Genomic DNA, 21,165 nt, shown 5'->3' on the forward strand with positions numbered 1-21,165 from the left:
TACTCCTCTCGGGCACTGCCTGCTCAGCACGATGCATCACTCGCCAGCCCAACGGAGCCGGCCTCCGTCGGCAGGCAGCCATTGCCCATCGACCTCTGTAAACCTGGAGGAAGAAAGGCCCCTCGAGCTCTTCCCTGAGGTGCACGGTGCAAGGAGCACAGACCCCCCCGGGCCCGCGCGGCACTGCCCCAGGGCCGCCGGCCCAACGCAAGTTTCCTGCGAGCCCCATGGCTGGGGGAAGGTGCTGGGCAGGGGCTGCATCCCCTCGGGGTGCTGGGGAGCGGGGAGCCCCGTCTGAATGCAGAGCCGCGGCAGCCCCCAGCTCCCCAGTGGGCTGGCCCTGCTGGTGCTTGGCGCCGTCTCTCCTCCCAGCAGAGCCTGGCTGCCAGCACGGGCCAGGCATGTCTTCAGAGGGCCGAGCAGAAGGCAGGCGGCGAGGAGCTGCAGAAGCACGGCCCTCGCCTGCCCTGCGCAGCCCCCAGCAGGGAGATGCCCGCTGTCATTTAGCCCAGGAAGCAGAGAGGGGAGGAAAGGCTCAGGAGCGAGCGGCATGTGCTGGTCTGGCGAGGGGCTGCTGACTCAGGGCGGGGCAGGGGCCGGACAGCCCTCTCGTCACTGGCAGGAGGGAGCGCCGCCTCTGCAGATTGGCCCAGGTGGTGCTGAGCAATGGCGGGGCCGCTATAAAAGCCCTGCCTCTGCCAGGCTCTCCCCACAGCTCTGCTGGCCACCTTCTCCTCGGGGAACAGGGTAAGTCCGCGAGCGCTTCTCCTCCTGGCCCCCTGCTCCAGCCCCTCTGCCTCACGCACTCCCCTCTGCTGCTCTCTTGCTATCTCTGTCCTCCTGCAGAGCACCGTCCGATCCCTCGCCAAGATGTCCTGCTACGACCTGTGCCCACCCAAAACCGGCGTGGCCGTCCCCCAGCCCATCGCGGAGAGCTGCAACGAGCTGTGCGCCCGCCAGTGCCCCGACTCGACGGCCTTCATCCAGCCGCCCCCCGTCGTCGTCACCTTCCCCGGACCCATCCTCAGCTCCTTCCCCCAGCAAGCCGTGGTGGGCTCCTCCGGAGCCCCCGCCTTTGGGGGCTCCCTGGGGCTGGGGGGCCTCTACGGCGCCGGGGCCACGCTGGGCTCGGGGGGCCTCTGCACCTTTGGCAGACCCTACGCTTCTCCCGCCTGCAGCCCTTGCGCCTTGCCCCGCTACAGCAAGAAGCTGTGGGACACCTGTGGGCCCTGCTAGACCCAGCCCAGCCCCACGCGCTGCCCCCAGCCCAGACGCCCCCGACAACGCTACCACCGCCCAGGCAGGGCTGAGTTGGCGGGCACGGGGCACTCAGGAGTGCTCAGCAGCCCCAGCCCCACACAACGCCTGGGCAGCTGGCCGTGCCGCGCACCCTTGGCCCTTCCCTGCCCTCTTCTCCTGCCCTCTCCTGCCCCTCCCCTCCGCTCTCCTCTCTCTTCCCAGCTGTCGCACGGGGCAGGAGATGGACCCGAAAGGCCCTGCGGGGCTGATGGGCCCAGTCCTCGGCGTCTGCAATGACGCACCAAGGGGGCAGGCGGAGCAAGAAGCCATGCTCTGGAGAAGATCCCTCTGGCTCCCCCAGCACGGGGCAACCGGCCTCTCTGGCTCTTGCCCACCGTCTCGCTGACAGTCTCTCCTGCCCCTCTGGGCACAATAAAGCTTTCCTGCATGCAAGTCGTGCCTCCCTCCTCCTTCTGGCCAGTTGGGAAGATCCCCAGGCTGGGCGCCCGGCAGCCGTGGGAGGGCAAATGCTGGTGCTGAGGGGCCCAGGCGAGGTGAGGGGGGTGCTGTTTGGAGAGGGAGGGTGCAGGCGGCAGGCAGGCGAGACAGAGCCTTTTGGTGGGGCTTGCAGGAGCCGGGGACGGGCAGAAGGCAGAGAGCAGGACAGGTGCTGGCAGTGCTCCTTTGCCTGGCAGCAACTCCAGCTCCACCACGTCCCGCTGCTCCGCAGAAGCACGGCAGCATCTCTGGGCATCCGCAGAGCGCAGGCTGGACGAGAGACAGCGTTACAGCTTGCGCCTGGGAAATGGCGTTGCCTGTCGGCGAGCAGCTTGTCAGGGAAGGCGCTGAGGATGCTGGGAGGCACCAAGGGGAGCGTGAGGCAGCAACGTGCCTTGGGCAGGGCCGGTGAGCAATGTCCTGGGCCGCGTGCGGAGGAGTGTGGCCGTCAGGTGGAGGCAGGGGATCTTTGCCCTCCACGCAGCACCGCTGAGGCCAGCCCTGCGGTGCTGCTCCTGGGCTCCCCAGCAGAGGAGAGCTGGGGGGCTCCCGGAGAGCAAAGGCCCCAGCAACGGCCACGCAGATGACGGCGAGACAAGGGAGCGTCTCTCCTCTGGGGAGAGGCTGAGAGAGGTGCGACTGTTCCTCCTGACACCAAGGAGCCTCAGGGAGTCTCCTGAACATGCCCACAGGCCTGGAGGGAAGGCATCCAGAAGATGGAGGCGGGCTCTTGTCAGAGGTGTCCAGTGCCAGCACAAGAGGTCACGGGCACCAGCCAAAAGAGCAGAGGCTCCACCTCAACATCCCCAAATGCTTTTGTCACTGTGAGGGTGCCCGAGCACTGGCCCAAGTTACCTCGGGAGGTTGTGGAGTCTCCGTCCTTGGAGACACGCCAAAGCCGTCTGGATGTGGTGCTGGGCAGGCGTCTCTGGGTGACCTTGCCTGAGGCAGCGGCACGGCAGGATGCCCTGCAAAGGCTCCTCGAAAAGAATCGGGCTGTGCTTCCTGCGACTTTGTGCTTCTGTCAGAGAAGCGAGGTGCAGCCAGTGTGTTGGTCTGTGCTGGAGGGGAGAAGAAAATGGGGAAGGGGAAGAAAATGGGGAAGGGGAAGAAAATGGGGAAGGGGAAGGGGAAGGGGAAGGAAGGAAAGGAGAAGGTGAGGGAGGGTCGGAGGAGAAGAAGAGGAAAGGGAAAAGGTGTAGGGAAGAGGAAGGGCATGTCTCTGCTTTGCTTTCTCTCCCAGGGCCTTTAGCAGAGCCGTGGAGGCAGAAAGGGGCCAGGAGCCGTGGCAGCCTTTGGCCCTGGCTGGCTCCAAGGCCCTGGGGCAGCCAGACTCACGTGCAAGGAGGCTGGAGGTCAGCAAACACCCCCATGCCGCGTGTCCTGCAGGCAGGGGAGCAGCCTGCGTTCTGGCAGGGCCCTTGGAGCTCAGCTGTAGGAGTGCGTGTGGCCAGAGCGGGCAGGGCTGTAGGGCCTCCCCAAAGGCAGCTCAGCTTGGCTCTGCTGGGGCTGAGAGCCTGCCCTGGTGCGGCTGGCAGGGGCCACGCGCAGGGCCAGGGAGCCCTGCAGCCCAGGCTGGGCCTTGAAAGGAAAAACGGAGAGGCAGGTGTTGGATGCAGGCTTGTTTTATTGCAAGGGCAGGGAAGCGGCCAGTGGAGAAAGACCCCGAAGGCCGAGGCAGGCAGGCTGTCCCTGCGGGCCTCGAGAGAGGTGTTCCTTCAGGCTTCTGGCAGGCAGTGGCGGTTGTGGAGCCAAGCAGTGCCCGGCGGGACGATGGGGGAGCCGTGCATGCGGGCATGGGCAGGAGCAAGGAGGAGGGGCGTCATGGAGAGAAGGGAAGGAGAGGAGGCGTGAGGCTGAGGTGGCCCAGGGACTCAGGGGGCCCCGGGGCTGAGTCTAGCAGGGCCCACAGGTGTCCCACAGCTTCTTGCTGTAGCGGGGCAAGGCGCAAGGGCTGCAGGCGGGAGAAGCGTAGGGTCTGCCAAAGGTGCAGAGGCCCCCCGAGCCCAGCGTGGCCCCGGCGCCGTAGAGGCCCCCCAGCCCCAGGGAGCCCCCAAAGGCGGGGGCTCCGGAGGAGCCCACCACGGCTTGCTGGGGGAAGGAGCTGAGGATGGGTCCGGGGAAGGTGACGACGACGGGGGGCGGCTGGATGAAGGCCGTCGAGTCGGGGCACTGGCGGGCGCACAGCTCGTTGCAGCTCTCCGCGATGGGCTGGGGGACGGCCACGCCGGTTTTGGGTGGGCACAGGTCGTAGCAGGACATCTTGGCGAGAGAGAGCTGAGCCTGAAACACAGGGCCCCGAGGAGAAGGCGTCAGGAGCGAGGAGGACACTCCACGGCCGAGCAGTGCCCTGCTCCCAGGGCAGCCCTGGAGCTGGAGAGGCCAGAGCCACCGCCTTGCCCGCACTGCCTGCCGCTTGCCCTTTGCCCAGCCAGCCCCGCTGAGTGCCCTGCTCTGCCCCAGCCCTCGCCTTGCCCTCCCTCCGCACTCTGAGGCCACGCAAGCCCTCGGGGAGAGCCTGCGAAGGGCCCAGCTTCGCGTGTGCCGGCCACCGGGCTCCTTCCTCCTCCCGCCACGGCTCAGCCCGCCCTGGCCCTCCAAGCCTGCTGCCAGCCCTCCCGCTGCTCTCAGAGCTCTCCTGGCCAGGGAGGCCCCACGCCGGCCCCTGCCACAGCAGGCACAGACCCGCAGGCACCCACCTACCCTTTTCCTGAGCAGAGCGAGGCAGGAGAGGCGGATGGCAGCTCTCGCCGAGGGCAGCGCTTTTATGCCGGGCCGGCGAGAGCGGGGAGGAGCTGGCCGCGCTGGGGACACGTGGCTCGTGGCGGCCGAGCCCCTGCCTCCTGCCTGCGCGGCACGGGGCTGTTTTGCTGATGCCGTTTCCTCAGCAGCCCCAACCCGCTCTATCAGCCCCTGCAATTACCCCGCTCGGACACTTGCCAGCTGCCACCTAATGGGCCAAATGAGCCCCGCCGTCTTTTCATTATCTCGGTGTGTAAGAGGGCACGCAGCAGCGTGACAAAGGCTGACGGCAAGCGCCCTGCGGGCCATAGCTCCTCCCCCAGGGCTTGCTCCCGGGGCAGCCTCGCGCCTTTTTGCAAGGTCACGGGGAAGACCAGCGTCCCATCGCTGGGAAGGAAGGCGGCCTTGCAAAGGGCTCCGGCGCGCCAGCGCCCGCATGACGTACGCCGTGCGGCTATTATCTACAGAGGCGCGAGGTTACGACAGGAGCAATCCAAGGCACTCCTCTCGGGCACTGCCTGCTCAGCACGATGCATCACTCGCCAGCCCAACGGAGCCGGCCTCCGTCGGCAGGCAGCCATTGCCCATCGACCTCTGTAAACCTGGAGGAAGAAAGGCCCCTCGAGCTCTTCCCTGAGGTGCACGGTGCAAGGAGCACAGACCCCCCCGGGCCCGCGCGGCACTGCCCCAGGGCCGCCGGCCCAACGCAAGTTTCCTGCGAGCCCCATGGCTGGGGGAAGGTGCTGGGCAGGGGCTGCATCCCCTCGGGGTGCTGGGGAGCGGGGAGCCCCGTCTGAATGCAGAGCCGCGGCAGCCCCCAGCTCCCCAGTGGGCTGGCCCTGCTGGTGCTTGGCGCCGTCTCTCCTCCCAGCAGAGCCTGGCTGCCAGCACGGGCCAGGCATGTCTTCAGAGGGCCGAGCAGAAGGCAGGCGGCGAGGAGCTGCAGAAGCACGGCCCTCGCCTGCCCTGCGCAGCCCCCAGCAGGGAGATGCCCGCTGTCATTTAGCCCAGGAAGCAGAGAGGGGAGGAAAGGCTCAGGAGCGAGCGGCATGTGCTGGTCTGGCGAGGGGCTGCTGACTCAGGGCGGGGCAGGGGCCGGACAGCCCTCTCGTCACTGGCAGGAGGGAGCGCCGCCTCTGCAGATTGGCCCAGGTGGTGCTGAGCAATGGCGGGGCCGCTATAAAAGCCCTGCCTCTGCCAGGCTCTCCCCACAGCTCTGCTGGCCACCTTCTCCTCAGGGAACAGGGTAAGTCCGCGAGCGCTTCTCCTCCTGGCCCCCTGCTCCAGCCCCTCTGCCTCACGCACTCCCCTCTGCTGCTCTCTTGCTATCTCTGTCCTCCTGCAGAGCACCGTCCGATCCCTCGCCAAGATGTCCTGCTACGACCTGTGCCCACCCAAAACCGGCGTGGCCGTCCCCCAGCCCATCGCGGAGAGCTGCAACGAGCTGTGCGCCCGCCAGTGCCCCGACTCGACGGCCTTCATCCAGCCGCCCCCCGTCGTCGTCACCTTCCCCGGACCCATCCTCAGCTCCTTCCCCCAGCAAGCCGTGGTGGGCTCCTCCGGAGCCCCCGCCTTTGGGGGCTCCCTGGGGCTGGGGGGCCTCTACGGCGCCGGGGCCACGCTGGGCTCGGGGGGCCTCTGCACCTTTGGCAGACCCTACGCTTCTCCCGCCTGCAGCCCTTGCGCCTTGCCCCGCTACAGCAAGAAGCTGTGGGACACCTGTGGGCCCTGCTAGACCCAGCCCAGCCCCACGCGCTGCCCCCAGCCCAGACGCCCCCGACAACGCTACCACCGCCCAGGCAGGGCTGAGTTGGCGGGCACGGGGCACTCAGGAGTGCTCAGCAGCCCCAGACCCACACAACGCCTGGGCAGCTGGCCGTGCCGCGCACCCTTGGCCCTTCCCTGCCCTCTTCTCCTGCCCTCTCCTGCCCTCCCCTCCGCTCTCCTCTCTCTTCCCAGCTGTCGCACGGGGCAGGAGATGGACCCGAAAGGCCCTGCGGGGCTGATGGGCCCAGTCCTCGGCGTCTGCAATGACGCACCAAGGGGGCAGGCGGAGCAAGAAGCCATGCTCTGGAGAAGATCCCTCTGGCTCCCCCAGCACGGGGCAACCGGCCTCTCTGGCTCTTGCCCACCGTCTCGCTGACAGTCTCTCCTGCCCCTCTGGGCACAATAAAGCTTTCCTGCATGCAAGTCGTGCCTCCCTCCCTCCTTCTGGCCAGTTGGGAAGATCCCCAGGCTGGGCGCCCGGCAGCCGTGGGAGGGCAAATGCTGGTGCTGAGGGGCCCAGGCGAGGTGAGGGGGGTGCTGTTTGGAGAGGGAGGGTGCAGGCGGCAGGCAGGCGAGACAGAGCCTTTTGGTGGGGCTTGCAGGAGCCGGGGACGGGCAGAAGGCAGAGAGCAGGACAGGTGCTGGCAGTGCTCCTTTGCCTGGCAGCAACTCCAGCTCCACCACGTCCCGCTGCTCCGCAGAAGCACGGCAGCATCTCTGGGCATCCGCAGAGCGCAGGCTGGACGAGAGACAGCGTTACAGCTTGCGCCTGGGAAATGGCGTTGCCTGTCGGCGAGCAGCTTGTCAGGGAAGGCGCTGAGGATGCTGGGAGGCACCAAGGGGAGCGTGAGGCAGCAACGTGCCTTGGGCAGGGCCGGTGAGCAATGTCCTGGGCCGCGTGCGGAGGAGTGTGGCCGTCAGGTGGAGGCAGGGGATCTTTGCCCTCCACGCAGCACCGCTGAGGCCAGCCCTGCGGTGCTGCTCCTGGGCTCCCCAGCAGAGGAGAGCTGGGGGGCTCCCGGAGAGCAAAGGCCCCAGCAACGGCCACGCAGATGACGGCGAGACAAGGGAGCGTCTCTCCTCTGGGGAGAGGCTGAGAGAGGTGCGACTGTTCCTCCTGACACCAAGGAGCCTCAGGGAGTCTCCTGAACATGCCCACAGGCCTGGAGGGAAGGCATCCAGAAGATGGAGGCGGGCTCTTGTCAGAGGTGTCCAGTGCCAGCACAAGAGGTCACGGGCACCAGCCAAAAGAGCAGAGGCTCCACCTCAACATCCCCAAATGCTTTTGTCACTGTGAGGGTGCCCGAGCACTGGCCCAAGTTACCTCGGGAGGTTGTGGAGTCTCCGTCCTTGGAGACACGCCAAAGCCGTCTGGATGTGGTGCTGGGCAGGCGTCTCTGGGTGACCTTGCCTGAGGCAGCGGCACGGCAGGATGCCCTGCAAAGGCTCCTCGAAAAGAATCGGGCTGTGCTTCCTGCGACTTTGTGCTTCTGTCAGAGAAGCGAGGTGCAGCCGGTGTGTTGGTCTGTGCTGGAGGGGAGAAGAAAATGGGGAAGGGGAAGAAAATGGGGAAGGGGAAGGGGAAGGAAGGAAAGGAGAAGGTGAGGGAGGGTCGGAGGAGAAGAAGAGGAAAGGGAAAAGGTGTAGGGAAGAGGAAGGGCATGTCTCTGCTTTGCTTTCTCTCCCAGGGCCTTTAGCAGAGCCGTGGAGGCAGAAAGGGGCCAGGAGCCGTGGCAGCCTTTGGCCCTGGCTGGCTCCAAGGCCCTGGGGCAGCCAGACTCACGTGCAAGGAGGCTGGAGGTCAGCAAACACCCCCATGCCGCGTGTCCTGCAGGCAGGGGAGCAGCCTGCGTTCTGGCAGGGCCCTTGGAGCTCAGCTGTAGGAGTGCGTGTGGCCAGAGCGGGCAGGGCTGTAGGGCCTCCCCAAAGGCAGCTCAGCTTGGCTCTGCTGGGGCTGAGAGCCTGCCCTGGTGCGGCTGGCAGGGGCCACGCGCAGGGCCAGGGAGCCCTGCAGCCCAGGCTGGGCCTTGAAAGGAAAAACGGAGAGGCAGGTGTTGGATGCAGGCTTGTTTTATTGCAAGGGCAGGGAAGCGGCCAGTGGAGAAAGACCCCGAAGGCCGAGGCAGGCAGGCTGTCCCTGCGGGCCTCGAGAGAGGTGTTCCTTCAGGCTTCTGGCAGGCAGTGGCGGTTGTGGAGCCAAGCAGTGCCCGGCGGGACGATGGGGGAGCCGTGCATGCGGGCATGGGCAGGAGCAAGGAGGAGGGGCGTCATGGAGAGAAGGGAAGGAGAGGAGGCGTGAGGCTGAGGTGGCCCAGGGACTCAGGGGGCCCCGGGGCTGAGTCTAGCAGGGCCCACAGGTGTCCCACAGCTTCTTGCTGTAGCGGGGCAAGGCGCAAGGGCTGCAGGCGGGAGAAGCGTAGGGTCTGCCAAAGGTGCAGAGGCCCCCCGAGCCCAGCGTGGCCCCGGCGCCGTAGAGGCCCCCCAGCCCCAGGGAGCCCCCAAAGGCGGGGGCTCCGGAGGAGCCCACCACGGCTTGCTGGGGGAAGGAGCTGAGGATGGGTCCGGGGAAGGTGACGACGACGGGGGGCGGCTGGATGAAGGCCGTCGAGTCGGGGCACTGGCGGGCGCACAGCTCGTTGCAGCTCTCCGCGATGGGCTGGGGGACGGCCACGCCGGTTTTGGGTGGGCACAGGTCGTAGCAGGACATCTTGGCGAGAGAGAGCTGAGCCTGAAACACAGGGCCCCGAGGAGAAGGCGTCAGGAGCGAGGAGGACACTCCACGGCCGAGCAGTGCCCTGCTCCCAGGGCAGCCCTGGAGCTGGAGAGGCCAGAGCCACCGCCTTGCCCGCACTGCCTGCCGCTTGCCCTTTGCCCAGCCAGCCCCGCTGAGTGCCCTGCTCTGCCCCAGCCCTCGCCTTGCCCTCCCTCCGCACTCTGAGGCCACGCAAGCCCTCGGGGAGAGCCTGCGAAGGGCCCAGCTTCGCGTGTGCCGGCCACCGGGCTCCTTCCTCCTCCCGCCACGGCTCAGCCCGCCCTGGCCCTCCAAGCCTGCTGCCAGCCCTCCCGCTGCTCTCAGAGCTCTCCTGGCCAGGGAGGCCCCACGCCGGCCCCTGCCACAGCAGGCACAGACCCGCAGGCACCCACCTACCCTTTTCCTGAGCAGAGCGAGGCAGGAGAGGCGGATGGCAGCTCTCGCCGAGGGCAGCGCTTTTATGCCGGGCCGGCGAGAGCGGGGAGGAGCTGGCCGCGCTGGGGACACGTGGCTCGTGGCGGCCGAGCCCCTGCCTCCTGCCTGCGCGGCACGGGGCTGTTTTGCTGATGCCGTTTCCTCAGCAGCCCCAACCCGCTCTATCAGCCCCTGCAATTACCCCGCTCGGACACTTGCCAGCTGCCACCTAATGGGCCAAATGAGCCCCGCCGTCTTTTCATTATCTCGGTGTGTAAGAGGGCACGCAGCAGCGTGACAAAGGCTGACGGCAAGCGCCCTGCGGGCCATAGCTCCTCCCCCAGGGCTTGCTCCCGGGGCAGCCTCGCGCCTTTTTGCAAGGTCACGGGGAAGACCAGCGTCCCATCGCTGGGAAGGAAGGCGGCCTTGCAAAGGGCTCCGGCGCGCCAGCGCCCGCATGACGTACGCCGTGCGGCTATTATCTACAGAGGCGCGGGGTTACGACAGGAGCAATCCAAGGCACTCCTCTCGGGCACTGCCTGCTCAGCACGATGCATCACTCGCCAGCCCAACGGAGCCGGCCTCCGTCGGCAGGCAGCCATTGCCCATCGACCTCTGTAAACCTGGAGGAAGAAAGGCCCCTCGAGCTCTTCCCTGAGGTGCACGGTGCAAGGAGCACAGACCCCCCCGGGCCCGCGCGGCACTGCCCCAGGGCCGCCGGCCCAACGCAAGTTTCCTGCGAGCCCCATGGCTGGGGGAAGGTGCTGGGCAGGGGCTGCATCCCCTCGGGGTGCTGGGGAGCGGGGAGCCCCGTCTGAATGCAGAGCCGCGGCAGCCCCCAGCTCCCCAGTGGGCTGGCCCTGCTGGTGCTTGGCGCCGTCTCTCCTCCCAGCAGAGCCTGGCTGCCAGCACGGGCCAGGCATGTCTTCAGAGGGCCGAGCAGAAGGCAGGCGGCGAGGAGCTGCAGAAGCACGGCCCTCGCCTGCCCTGCGCAGCCCCCAGCAGGGAGATGCCCGCTGTCATTTAGCCCAGGAAGCAGAGAGGGGAGGAAAGGCTCAGGAGCGAGCGGCATGTGCTGGTCTGGCGAGGGGCTGCTGACTCAGGGCGGGGCAGGGGCCGGACAGCCCTCTCGTCACTGGCAGGAGGGAGCGTCGCCTCTGCAGATTGGCCCAGGTGGTGCTGAGCAATGGCGGGGCCGCTATAAAAGCCCTGCCTCTGCCAGGCTCTCCCCACAGCTCTGCTGGCCACCTTCTCCTCAGGGAACAGGGTAAGTCCGCGAGCGCTTCTCCTCCTGGCCCCCTGCTCCAGCCCCTCTGCCTCACGCACTCCCCTCTGCTGCTCTCTTGCTATCTCTGTCCTCCTGCAGAGCACCGTCCGATCCCTCGCCAAGATGTCCTGCTACGACCTGTGCCCACCCAAAACCGGCGTGGCCGTCCCCCAGCCCATCGCGGAGAGCTGCAACGAGCTGTGCGCCCGCCAGTGCCCCGACTCGACGGCCTTCATCCAGCCGCCCCCCGTCGTCGTCACCTTCCCCGGACCCATCCTCAGCTCCTTCCCCCAGCAAGCCGTGGTGGGCTCCTCCGGAGCCCCCGCCTTTGGGGGCTCCCTGGGGCTGGGGGGCCTCTACGGCGCCGGGGCCACGCTGGGCTCGGGGGGCCTCTGCACCTTTGGCAGACCCTACGCTTCTCCCGCCTGCAGCCCTTGCGCCTTGCCCCGCTACAGCAAGAAGCTGTGGGACACCTGTGGGCCCTGCTAGACCCAGCCCAGCCCCACGCGCTGCCCCCAGCCCAGACGCCCCCGACAACGCTACCACCGCCCAGGCAGGGCTGAGTTGGCGGGCACGGGGCACTCAGGAGTGCTCAGCAGCCCCAGCCCCACACAACGCCTGGGCAGCTGGCCGTGCCGCGCACCCTTGGCCCTTCCCTGCCCTCTTCTCCTGCCCTCTCCTGCCCTCCCCTCCGCTCTCCTCTCTCTTCCCAGCTGTCGCACGGGGCAGGAGATGGACCCGAAAGGCCCTGCGGGGCTGATGGGCCCAGTCCTCGGCGTCTGCAATGACGCACCAAGGGGGCAGGCGGAGCAAGAAGCCATGCTCTGGAGAAGATCCCTCTGGCTCCCCCAGCACGGGGCAACCGGCCTCTCTGGCTCTTGCCCACCGTCTCGCTGACAGTCTCTCCTGCCCCTCTGGGCACAATAAAGCTTTCCTGCATGCAAGTCGTGCCTCCCTCCCTCCTTCTGGCCAGTTGGGAAGATCCCCAGGCTGGGCGCCCGGCAGCCGTGGGAGGGCAAATGCTGGTGCTGAGGGGCCCAGGCGAGGTGAGGGGGGTGCTGTTTGGAGAGGGAGGGTGCAGGCGGCAGGCAGGCGAGACAGAGCCTTTTGGTGGGGCTTGCAGGAGCCGGGGACGGGCAGAAGGCAGAGAGCAGGACAGGTGCTGGCAGTGCTCCTTTGCCTGGCAGCAACTCCAGCTCCACCACGTCCCGCTGCTCCGCAGAAGCACGGCAGCATCTCTGGGCATCCGCAGAGCGCAGGCTGGACGAGAGACAGCGTTACAGCTTGCGCCTGGGAAATGGCGTTGCCTGTCGGCGAGCAGCTTGTCAGGGAAGGCGCTGAGGATGCTGGGAGGCACCAAGGGGAGCGTGAGGCAGCAACGTGCCTTGGGCAGGGCCGGTGAGCAATGTCCTGGGCCGCGTGCGGAGGAGTGTGGCCGTCGGGTGGAGGCAGGGGATCTTTGCCCTCCACGCAGCACCGCTGAGGCCAGCCCTGCGGTGCTGCTCCTGGGCTCCCCAGCAGAGGAGAGCTGGGGGGCTCCCGGAGAGCAAAGGCCCCAGCAACGGCCGCGCAGATGACGGCGAGACAAGGGAGCGTCTCTCCTCTGGGGAGAGGCTGAGAGAGGTGCGACTGTTCCTCCTGACACCAAGGAGCCTCAGGGAGTCTCCTGAACATGCCCACAGGCCTGGAGGGAAGGCATCCAGAAGATGGAGGCGGGCTCTTGTCAGAGGTGTCCAGTGCCAGCACAAGAGGTCACGGGCACCAGCCAAAAGAGCAGAGGCTCCACCTCAACATCCCCAAATGCTTTTGTCACTGTGAGGGTGCCCGAGCACTGGCCCAAGTTACCTCGGGAGGTTGTGGAGTCTCCGTCCTTGGAGACACGCCAAAGCCGTCTGGATGTGGTGCTGGGCAGGCGTCTCTGGGTGACCTTGCCTGAGGCAGCGGCACGGCAGGATGCCCTGCAAAGGCTCCTCGAAAAGAATCGGGCTGTGCTTCCTGCGACTTTGTGCTTCTGTCAGAGAAGCGAGGTGCAGCCGGTGTGTTGGTCTGTGCTGGAAGGGAGAAGAAAATGGGGAAGGGGAAGAAAATGGGGAAGGGGAAGGGGAAGGAAGGAAAGGAGAAGGTGAGGGAGGGTCGGAGGAGAAGAAGAGGAAAGGGAAAAGGTGTAGGGAAGAGGAAGGGCATGTCTCTGCTTTGCTTTCTCTCCCAGGGCCTTTAGCAGAGCCGTGGAGGCAGAAAGGGGCCAGGAGCCGTGGCAGCCTTTGGCCCTGGCTGGCTCCAAGGCCCTGGGGCAGCCAGACTCACGTGCAAGGAGGCTGGAGGTCAGCAAACACCCCCATGCCGCGTGTCCTGCAGGCAGGGGAGCAGCCTGCGTTCTGGCAGGGCCCTTGGAGCTCAGCTGTAGGAGTGCGTGTGGCCAGAGCGGGCAGGGCTGTAGGGCCTCCCCAAAGGCAGCTCAGCTTGGCTCTGCTGGGGCTGAGAGCCTGCCCTGGTGCGGCTGGCAGGGGCCACGCGCAGGGCCAGGGAGCCCTGCAGCCCAGGCTGGGCCTTGAAAGGAAAAACGGAGAGGCAGGTGTTGGATGCAGGCTTGTTTTATTGCAAGGGCAGGGAAGCGGCCAGTGGAGAAAGACCCCGAAGGCCGAGGCAGGCAGGCTGTCCCTGCGGGCCTCGAGAGAGGTGTTCCTTCAGGCTTCTGGCAGGCAGTGGCGGTTGTGGAGCCAAGCAGTGCCCGGCGGGACGATGGGGGAGCCGTGCATGCGGGCATGGGCAGGAGCAAGGAGGAGGGGCGTCATGGAGAGAAGGGAAGGAGAGGAGGCGTGAGGCTGAGGTGGCCCAGGGACTCAGGGGGCCCCGGGGCTGAGTCTAGCAGGGCCCACAGGTGTCCCACAGCTTCTTGCTGTAGCGGGGCAAGGCGCAAGGGCTGCAGGCGGGAGAAGCGTAGGGTCTGCCAAAGGTGCAGAGGCCCCCCGAGCCCAGCGTGGCCCCGGCGCCGTAGAGGCCCCCCAGCCCCAGGGAGCCCCCAAAGGCGGGGGCTCCGGAGGAGCCCACCACGGCTTGCTGGGGGAAGGAGCTGAGGATGGGTCCGGGGAAGGTGACGACGACGGGGGGCGGCTGGATGAAGGCCGTCGAGTCGGGGCACTGGCGGGCGCACAGCTCGTTGCAGCTCTCCGCGATGGGCTGGGGGACGGCCACGCCGGTTTTGGGTGGGCACAGGTCGTAGCAGGACATCTTGGCGAGAGAGAGCTGAGCCTGAAACACAGGGCCCCGAGGAGAAGGCGTCAGGAGCGAGGAGGACACTCCACGGCCGAGCAGTGCCCTGCTCCCAGGGCAGCCCTGGAGCTGGAGAGGCCAGAGCCACCGCCTTGCCCGCACTGCCTGCCGCTTGCCCTTTGCCCAGCCAGCCCCGCTGAGTGCCCTGCTCTGCCCCAGCCCTCGCCTTGCCCTCCCTCCGCACTCTGAGGCCACGCAAGCCCTCGGGGAGAGCCTGCGAAGGGCCCAGCTTCGCGTGTGCCGGCCACCGGGCTCCTTCCTCCTCCCGCCACGGCTCAGCCCGCCCTGGCCCTCCAAGCCTGCTGCCAGCCCTCCCGCTGCTCTCAGAGCTCTCCTGGCCAGGGAGGCCCCACGCCGGCCCCTGCCACAGCAGGCACAGACCCGCAGGCACCCACCTACCCTTTTCCTGAGCAGAGCGAGGCAGGAGAGGCGGATGGCAGCTCTCGCCGAGGGCAGCGCTTTTATGCCGGGCCGGCGAGAGCGGGGAGGAGCTGGCCGCGCTGGGGACACGTGGCTCGTGGCGGCCGAGCCCCTGCCTCCTGCCTGCGCGGCACGGGGCTGTTTTGCTGATGCCGTTTCCTCAGCAGCCCCAACCCGCTCTATCAGCCCCTGCAATTACCCCGCTCGGACGCTTGCCAGCTGCCACCTAATGGGCCAAATGAGCCCCGCCGTCTTTTCATTATCTCGGTGTGTAAGAGGGCACGCAGCAGCGTGACAAAGGCTGACGGCAAGCGCCCTGCGGGCCATAGCTCCTCCCCCAGGGCTTGCTCCCGGGGCAGCCTCGCGCCTTTTTGCAAGGTCACGGGGAAGACCAGCGTCCCATCGCTGGGAAGGAAGGCGGCCTTGCAAAGGGCTCCGGCGCGCCAGCGCCCGCATGACGTACGCCGTGCGGCTATTATCTACAGAGGCGCGGGGTTACGACAGGAGCAATCCAAGGCACTCCTCTCGGGCACTGCCTGCTCAGCACGATGCATCACTCGCCAGCCCAACGGAGCCGGCCTCCGTCGGCAGGCAGCCATTGCCCATCGACCTCTGTAAACCTGGAGGAAGAAAGGCCCCTCGAGCTCTTCCCTGAGGTGCACGGTGCAAGGAGCACAGACCCCCCCGGGCCCGCGCGGCACTGCCCCAGGGCCGCCGGCCCAACGCAAGTTTCCTGCGAGCCCCATGGCTGGGGGAAGGTGCTGGGCAGGGGCTGCATCCCCTCGGGGTGCTGGGGAGCGGGGAGCCCCGTCTGAATGCAGAGCCGCGGCAGCCCCCAGCTCCCCAGTGGGCTGGCCCTGCTGGTGCTTGGCGCCGTCTCTCCTCCCAGCAGAGCCTGGCTGCCAGCACGGGCCAGGCATGTCTTCAGAGGGCCGAGCAGAAGGCAGGTGGCGAGGAGCTGCAGAAGCACGGCCCTCGCCTGCCCTGCGCAGCCCCCAGCAGGGAGATGCCCGCTGTCATTTAGCCCAGGAAGCAGAGAGGGGAGGAAAGGCTCAGGAGCGAGCGGCATGTGCTGGTCTGGCGAGGGGCTGCTGACTCAGGGCGGGGCAGGGGCCGGACAGCCCTCTCGTCACTGGCAGGAGGGAGCGTCGCCTCTGCAGATTGGCCCAGGTGGTGCTGAGCAATGGCGGGGCCGCTATAAAAGCCCTGCCTCTGCCAGGCTCTCCCCACAGCTCTGCTGGCCACCTTCTCCTCGGGGAACAGGGTAAGTCCGCGAGCGCTTCTCCTCCTGGCCCCCTGCTCCAGCCCCTCTGCCTCACGCACTCCCCTCTGCTGCTCTCTTGCTATCTCTGTCCTCCTGCAGAGCACCGTCCGATCCCTCGCCAAGATGTCCTGCTACGACCTGTGCCCACCCAAAACCGGCGTGGCCGTCCCCCAGCCCATCGCGGAGAGCTGCAACGAGCTGTGCGCCCGCCAGTGCCCCGACTCGACGGCCTTCATCCAGCCGCCCCCCGTCGTCGTCACCTTCCCCGGACCCATCCTCAGCTCCTTCCCCCAGCAAGCCGTGGTGGGCTCCTCCGGAGCCCCCGCCTTTGGGGGCTCCCTGGGGCTGGGGGGCCTCTACGGCGCCGGGGCCACGCTGGGCTCGGGGGGCCTCTGCACCTTTGGCAGACCCTACGCTTCTCCCGCCTGCAGCCCTTGCGCCTTGCCCCGCTACAGCAAGAAGCTGTGGGACACCTGTGGGCCCTGCTAGACCCAACTTCAGCTTCGTTATAACTGTCAGCAATGGAGAATATTAGAATCATCTGGTCATCTCAATTATTGCAATTTTTTGTCTTTTCTTTTTTTTTTTTTGCTCTTCTTCTCCTTTCACTTTCAGTCCAGTTTTGCACGTCTTCCCCAGTGTCCTCTTCTTTAAATATTTTTGTATTTTTTATTTTCATTTTTCTTTCATTTTGTAATTATCTTTATGGTTTATGTCATAAACTTAGTCTAAATATTGTATTTAATTAGCTGTGATGGATGTTAATCTTGACATCCTCAGGGCTAGAATTTTGTAGCTTCAGTTTTTTCATATCTTATTGTTCCTTTTGTCTTCCTTTGTTTTGTGTACTTTGTCTGATTCGTTCAACTTGATTTTCCCAATAAATCTTTTATGCATTATATTTGTAGTGGCTTTTTAATGTTTTTTTATTCTAAACATTTTGAGGATTCACCTTTCTTTACATGTGGTCGTATTCAGATGGTGTTCTGATCCACTGCCATAGTCTGTGCTCTGTTTTCTTCTAATGATGTGGGGCATCTCCTCTTCTTATATGTTTTCTACTCTCCATTATTTTGAATATACTTTTCATTCATGGCCAATTCATTATATATCGTGGAGAGAGCAACAGAATTAAAGATTTAAAATAGCTGTTTCCAGCCTGTATGCATTTTCTTTCTTTTAAAGTTTTTCTTTATCTTCAACAACTACCTCCTGCACCTTACTCCTATTTTTTTTTGTTGTCTGTTCTGCTCAGTTGGTCTTCATTATGTAATGATTATCAATATATTTTAAAATACATAATGATTTTTCTCTACTTGATGCTGCTGCTATTATGGTGTAAAGCCTTCACTTTCTTTATCTTCCATGAGAATACATTCTAAATTCTCTCCTTGATAATTTTTTTTCACACTTCCTTAGTTCTACAATGTATTTTGAGACACCACTAGATTTCCAGAGCAACTGACTGCTCTTTCATTTAAAATGCAGAAATTATGATTAATTTTTAAAATATCACCATTAAACTCTCTTAATCTCCTGTCTTTGACATCCAGCTTTCCAACTTGACCCTTTCTGGTTGCTTGAAGTTCTAGAGGGACACTGGATAGAAGAGGAAGTTTTTATCACAATCAATCAGGCTACTGCTGAAGAAAGCTGTAGACACACTGAGATGAGCAGACTACCTTGGATGACACAAAAGGGAAAGTAGGGCAGGGACAGAGATGGCCAGCCCCAGCAGCACAATCTGATTAAAAGAGTGATATGACTGGCAGTGTCTCCCTGTTCAAACTGATGCTGTTACTCACCACTGGGACATGCAAGTCACATTAGAACAAAACAGCATGCATAAATCATTAGTCAGTGTTTCTAAAGTGCTTTGATACCCTTTGTTCCTGATGGGGTTGAGAAAATCTGCAATATGCACTTTTTTCCCCTGGGAACCCCCAAAAAATTTTGTAATTTGGAAAGCATTTAAATCACAATGTTATTAAATACAAAAGCAATGTTATCAAGTGGAGAGAGGACATAGAGGACTTTAATGTGGAGTGGGTTTGTTGCCTTGAGGCAAAGTAATGAGGCACAACTTGCTGTGACTTGCAGACTTTGTGGTAAAATGTAAATCTAGGCAAGGAAGTCACCCCCAAGCTGGGAGGTGCAGATTGCAGTATGTCACGGTTTGAGCCAACCCTGCTGGCCACAAAAGCACCACACAGCCAGCACCCGTCCCCTGAGGGATGGGGAGGAGAAAATACAACCAAAAAGGCTTGAGGATCGAGACAAAGGACACAGAGGGCTCACTCACCAGTTACGGTCACGGGCAAAAGACAGATTCAACTTGGGCATAACAACATAACTTTAATACAAACAACCAGCACCATCAAGGATAATGAGAGATACAACCAGGTCTTAAGTATAACATACCTTCCCTCCCCTCCAACCCCTCCAGTATTCCCGGGCTCAGCTCTGTTACCTCTTCGCCCCACCCCCAGCAGCACAGGGGGGAAGGAACAGGCGTTATAGTCCATCCAGCACAAGGTGTCTCCACTGCTCCTTCATCCTCAGAGAGAGAGGTCCTTGCAGTCCTCCCCTGCCCCACCGTGACGTACCTCTCATGGCAGTCCGTCCTCCATGAACTGCTCCAATGTGAGTCCTTTCCCGTAGGGCCACAAATCCCCAGACTTGCCCCAGCGCGGGTCCCTCCCAGGGCTGCTGCGCTCCCAGCGATGGGCTGCTCCAGTGCCGTCGGAGTCACGGTCAGCTTCGGGCCCGGGCCCTGCTCCTCCGGCCCGGGGCCCTCCGCGGGCTGCAGGGCAACCTCTGGGCAACGGCTGGTCTCCAGGGGCTGCAGGGACTCAGCTGCCACCCCACCGCGGGCCGCAGGGGAACCCCTGCACCGGCACAGCTCCCCTTCTCCTTCCTCACTGATCCAGGTGTCCGCAGGGCTGGCTCTCTCCTATCCCCCTTCTCTCACCCGCTCTCTGACACAAACAGACAGAACAAAGAGACCGCAATCAACTTCTCTCACTCAAATAGTTACTCCCAGAGGCGCCGTTGGCCTGGCCTTGGCCAGAGGCGGGTCCAAAATTGGAGCTGGGGGAGCTTCCCAAAGCCTCTTACAGGAGCCACCTCTGTAGCCCTCTCCCCCACTACAAAAACTCCACCAAAAGCCTACCAGACACCAAACCACCACACAGTAATTCACTTCCTATGCCTGGCAAGTGGTTTTTGTCTTCCCCTGCAATAAATGCAGGGCAGTTTTTGTTGTGGAAACAGTCACTTTAGCCAGCTGTTGTTTCTGCTTACCTCCCAAGCCACAACTCCTCACAAACTATAACAATATATGTCAGGAAAAAAAAAAAAGTTTTGAAAAAACCCCAAACCACCAGACCTCTAAACACAATTCCTTTATCACCTGAAGAGAAAAGGAAAATATCAGGGTAAAGCTGTATCACAACAAGAAATACTCAGCTTAGGCATTGCAGTTAATTCCTGAAGACATATTTTGGCTCTGTGGGTCTTCTCTGGGGACGACAATGAGAACGGTCTGTAAAATTCCTGGGACATGGTTAAAAACCTAAAACTTGGAAACAAAGATACTGACTGTCCTCTGAAAAAAAGCACAGAAAAGGGGCAAATAATCACAAATGTATATAGAACTTTTTCTTGAAAATATAGTTTGAAATAACATTTTCACCTGATACATAGTAAATATGACATCTTATACTGAGACGATTTAATCAGCAATGTTGAAAGGATTTTTTTAATGAAAGAAAAGAAGAGCTATATTAATATTGACCCGTGACTTCCAACAGCACAAATCATGATTTAATTAAAGTAATGGCATGCACCACCTTGTTTCCTGTACATTAAAGCAAATGTGATTGTGTAACATTGAAGCATCTAATCATACATTTTCATACATTAACACAACGCCAAACATTAGCTGGGTTGTGACATTATTACGAAGTGACATAATGTTTGTGACATTATTACAAAGTACTTTTTTCTCAAGAAGCCCCAGAACATACTTGACAAAAGTTAATGTCCACAACATCCAACAAAAAAACTTTATCTGCTGCTTTGAATTTTCCCTCAAAATTGTGCCTGTTTTGGTGGATCATGGGCAGGTGTGGTACGTCATACGTTTCTGGATAGTGATTTATTTGGCTTCCTAGCTCAAATCACTGTCAACAGAACCACAGGCCCCTTTAAAGCTGAATTTCAATTCCCACTTAAACTTTTTTAGTGAAACAAAATTATTTATGTGTAGGATTGAGTTGCCACTCAAAAGGCTGTTCATCTCAATGGAAAGCAGTTGAGGAATAGTCACATGCATTGTATGATCTCAGCCAATATTCTTGACCACTTGAAATCTGTCTTAGGCCAATGAGGTTTATTTAAGTTTAGGGATGGAAAAGTCTAGGACAAACTGCACTCTGTCTGTCTCCAATTAATTTATCGGATAAATTTGAAGGGCTGTTAAGGAAAAATGAACATGTCAGCCAAAGATGAATCTTACAAAATCTCTGAGCGGGCAAGCTTATGACAACTTTGTAAAGGAAGAAGTAAAATGTGAAGTCAGCTTAGTGCACGTGGTAATTCCAATGAGGTCACTATGATGATACCAGGAATTGCACTAGCCAATTAAGACCCAAGATTAAAGAAATCATGATGGTGTAACATGGACATCACATAATATGAGAACATGAATAAAATCATAACCACGAGAAACACAAAACTTTCATCACTCAAAGTTGTTAAACAATTTCTCTTAGGCAGCCAAACGCAATCCTCGACACCAAGCGAGATTCCAACCCCACAGGAATGCTGAGAAACTCTATATAAGCTCCAGTCCCTGAGTTCACCCAGACACTTCTTCTGGCTTATTTGCCTTGCTGAGCTCAGTGAGTATATTGTTTTATTTCTTTCTATTTACTCAATAGGGATCTATATCAGAGTAGATTTACAAGTTTCCTATAGGTTTGCTTAGATTTTGAACAGTATTAGATCCTTTCCGTCTGTAACTACTCTTAGCGAAAGCAGTGGTAAACACAGGATTTGGGAGACTGGGTGTGAGTGCAGAAACTCTGAGAAAACTATTTGAGTACTTTAAGCCAATTAGAAGCTTAAAAATCACAGACGAAAACATTGTTATATCAGATAATTTTTTTCATATTTTAGAAAATTTAAGATAAATATAATAGATGGTCACTTTTTCAATTGTGTTCAGTGGCATTATAAACAAACCCTCTGGTTTCAAGCAAAACCACATCTAACTTGGAGCTCTTTCCCCACTTTGGGGAATGTTGTGGTAGGTGACACTGGGGTTCTATACTGTTTTTCAGGGTGCGTGTTTGCAAGAAGTGTCAGACACACCCATGTGAGTGCAGAAGAAAGATCCACCTTGGGGTCTGGTTATTCCCAGGGTGGTTTTATACAGTCAGAAACTTTGGATTGAGGTTCTCAGCTCAATATCAGCATTTTGAAATATATCTCACAAACACTCTGCTTTGTTTTTAGTTATTTCCATCT

The 21,165-nt window shown here is 61.2% G+C and overlaps 7 protein-coding genes across 7 annotated transcripts; 4 read left to right on the plus strand and 3 right to left on the minus strand.

Annotated features, from left to right (window-relative positions):
- The first annotated feature begins 870 nt into the window (after nt 1-870).
- On the plus strand, nt 871-1,236 carry LOC147413543 (feather keratin 3-like). Its single transcript, XM_086478416.1, has one exon. It carries the CDS (start codon nt 871-873, stop codon nt 1,234-1,236), a length of 366 nt encoding a protein of 121 aa, XP_086334542.1.
- A 2,397-nt stretch (nt 1,237-3,633) lies between these two features.
- On the minus strand, nt 3,634-3,999 carry LOC147413544 (feather keratin 3-like). The gene has a single exon (XM_086478409.1). The coding sequence runs from the start codon at nt 3,997-3,999 to the stop codon at nt 3,634-3,636; it is 366 nt and encodes a 121-aa protein (XP_086334535.1).
- A 1,849-nt stretch (nt 4,000-5,848) lies between these two features.
- LOC147413545 (feather keratin 3-like) lies at nt 5,849-6,214 on the plus strand. The gene has a single exon (XM_086478422.1). It carries the CDS (start codon nt 5,849-5,851, stop codon nt 6,212-6,214), a length of 366 nt encoding a protein of 121 aa, XP_086334548.1.
- A 2,373-nt stretch (nt 6,215-8,587) lies between these two features.
- LOC147413546 (feather keratin 3-like) lies at nt 8,588-8,953 on the minus strand. Its single transcript, XM_086478417.1, has one exon. It carries the CDS (start codon nt 8,951-8,953, stop codon nt 8,588-8,590), a length of 366 nt encoding a protein of 121 aa, XP_086334543.1.
- Nucleotides 8,954-10,802: 1,849 nt separating this feature from the next.
- On the plus strand, nt 10,803-11,168 carry LOC147413547 (feather keratin 3-like). The gene has a single exon (XM_086478426.1). The coding sequence runs from the start codon at nt 10,803-10,805 to the stop codon at nt 11,166-11,168; it is 366 nt and encodes a 121-aa protein (XP_086334552.1).
- A 2,373-nt stretch (nt 11,169-13,541) lies between these two features.
- LOC147413548 (feather keratin 3-like) lies at nt 13,542-13,907 on the minus strand. The gene has a single exon (XM_086478424.1). The coding sequence runs from the start codon at nt 13,905-13,907 to the stop codon at nt 13,542-13,544; it is 366 nt and encodes a 121-aa protein (XP_086334550.1).
- A 1,849-nt stretch (nt 13,908-15,756) lies between these two features.
- Nucleotides 15,757-16,122, plus strand: LOC147413549 (feather keratin 3-like). Its single transcript, XM_086478429.1, has one exon. It carries the CDS (start codon nt 15,757-15,759, stop codon nt 16,120-16,122), a length of 366 nt encoding a protein of 121 aa, XP_086334555.1.
- Nucleotides 16,123-21,165: the final 5,043 nt, after the last annotated feature.

Source organism: Leptosomus discolor, chromosome 26, assembly GCF_034619465.1.
Source record: "Leptosomus discolor isolate bLepDis1 chromosome 26, bLepDis1.hap2, whole genome shotgun sequence".
In the NCBI taxonomy this organism is placed as follows: domain Eukaryota; kingdom Metazoa; phylum Chordata; class Aves; order Leptosomiformes; family Leptosomidae; genus Leptosomus; species Leptosomus discolor.

Excerpts from the sequence above, each read along its gene's own strand:
- LOC147413549 (XM_086478429.1), top strand. The coding sequence starts at position 15,757 with ATGTCCTGCTACGACCTGTGCCCACCCAAAACCGGCGTGGCCGTCCCC.
- LOC147413548 (XM_086478424.1), bottom strand. The coding sequence starts at position 13,907 with ATGTCCTGCTACGACCTGTGCCCACCCAAAACCGGCGTGGCCGTCCCC.
- LOC147413543 (XM_086478416.1), top strand. The coding sequence starts at position 871 with ATGTCCTGCTACGACCTGTGCCCACCCAAAACCGGCGTGGCCGTCCCC.
- LOC147413545 (XM_086478422.1), top strand. The coding sequence starts at position 5,849 with ATGTCCTGCTACGACCTGTGCCCACCCAAAACCGGCGTGGCCGTCCCC.
- LOC147413547 (XM_086478426.1), top strand. The coding sequence starts at position 10,803 with ATGTCCTGCTACGACCTGTGCCCACCCAAAACCGGCGTGGCCGTCCCC.
- LOC147413546 (XM_086478417.1), bottom strand. The coding sequence starts at position 8,953 with ATGTCCTGCTACGACCTGTGCCCACCCAAAACCGGCGTGGCCGTCCCC.
- LOC147413544 (XM_086478409.1), bottom strand. The coding sequence starts at position 3,999 with ATGTCCTGCTACGACCTGTGCCCACCCAAAACCGGCGTGGCCGTCCCC.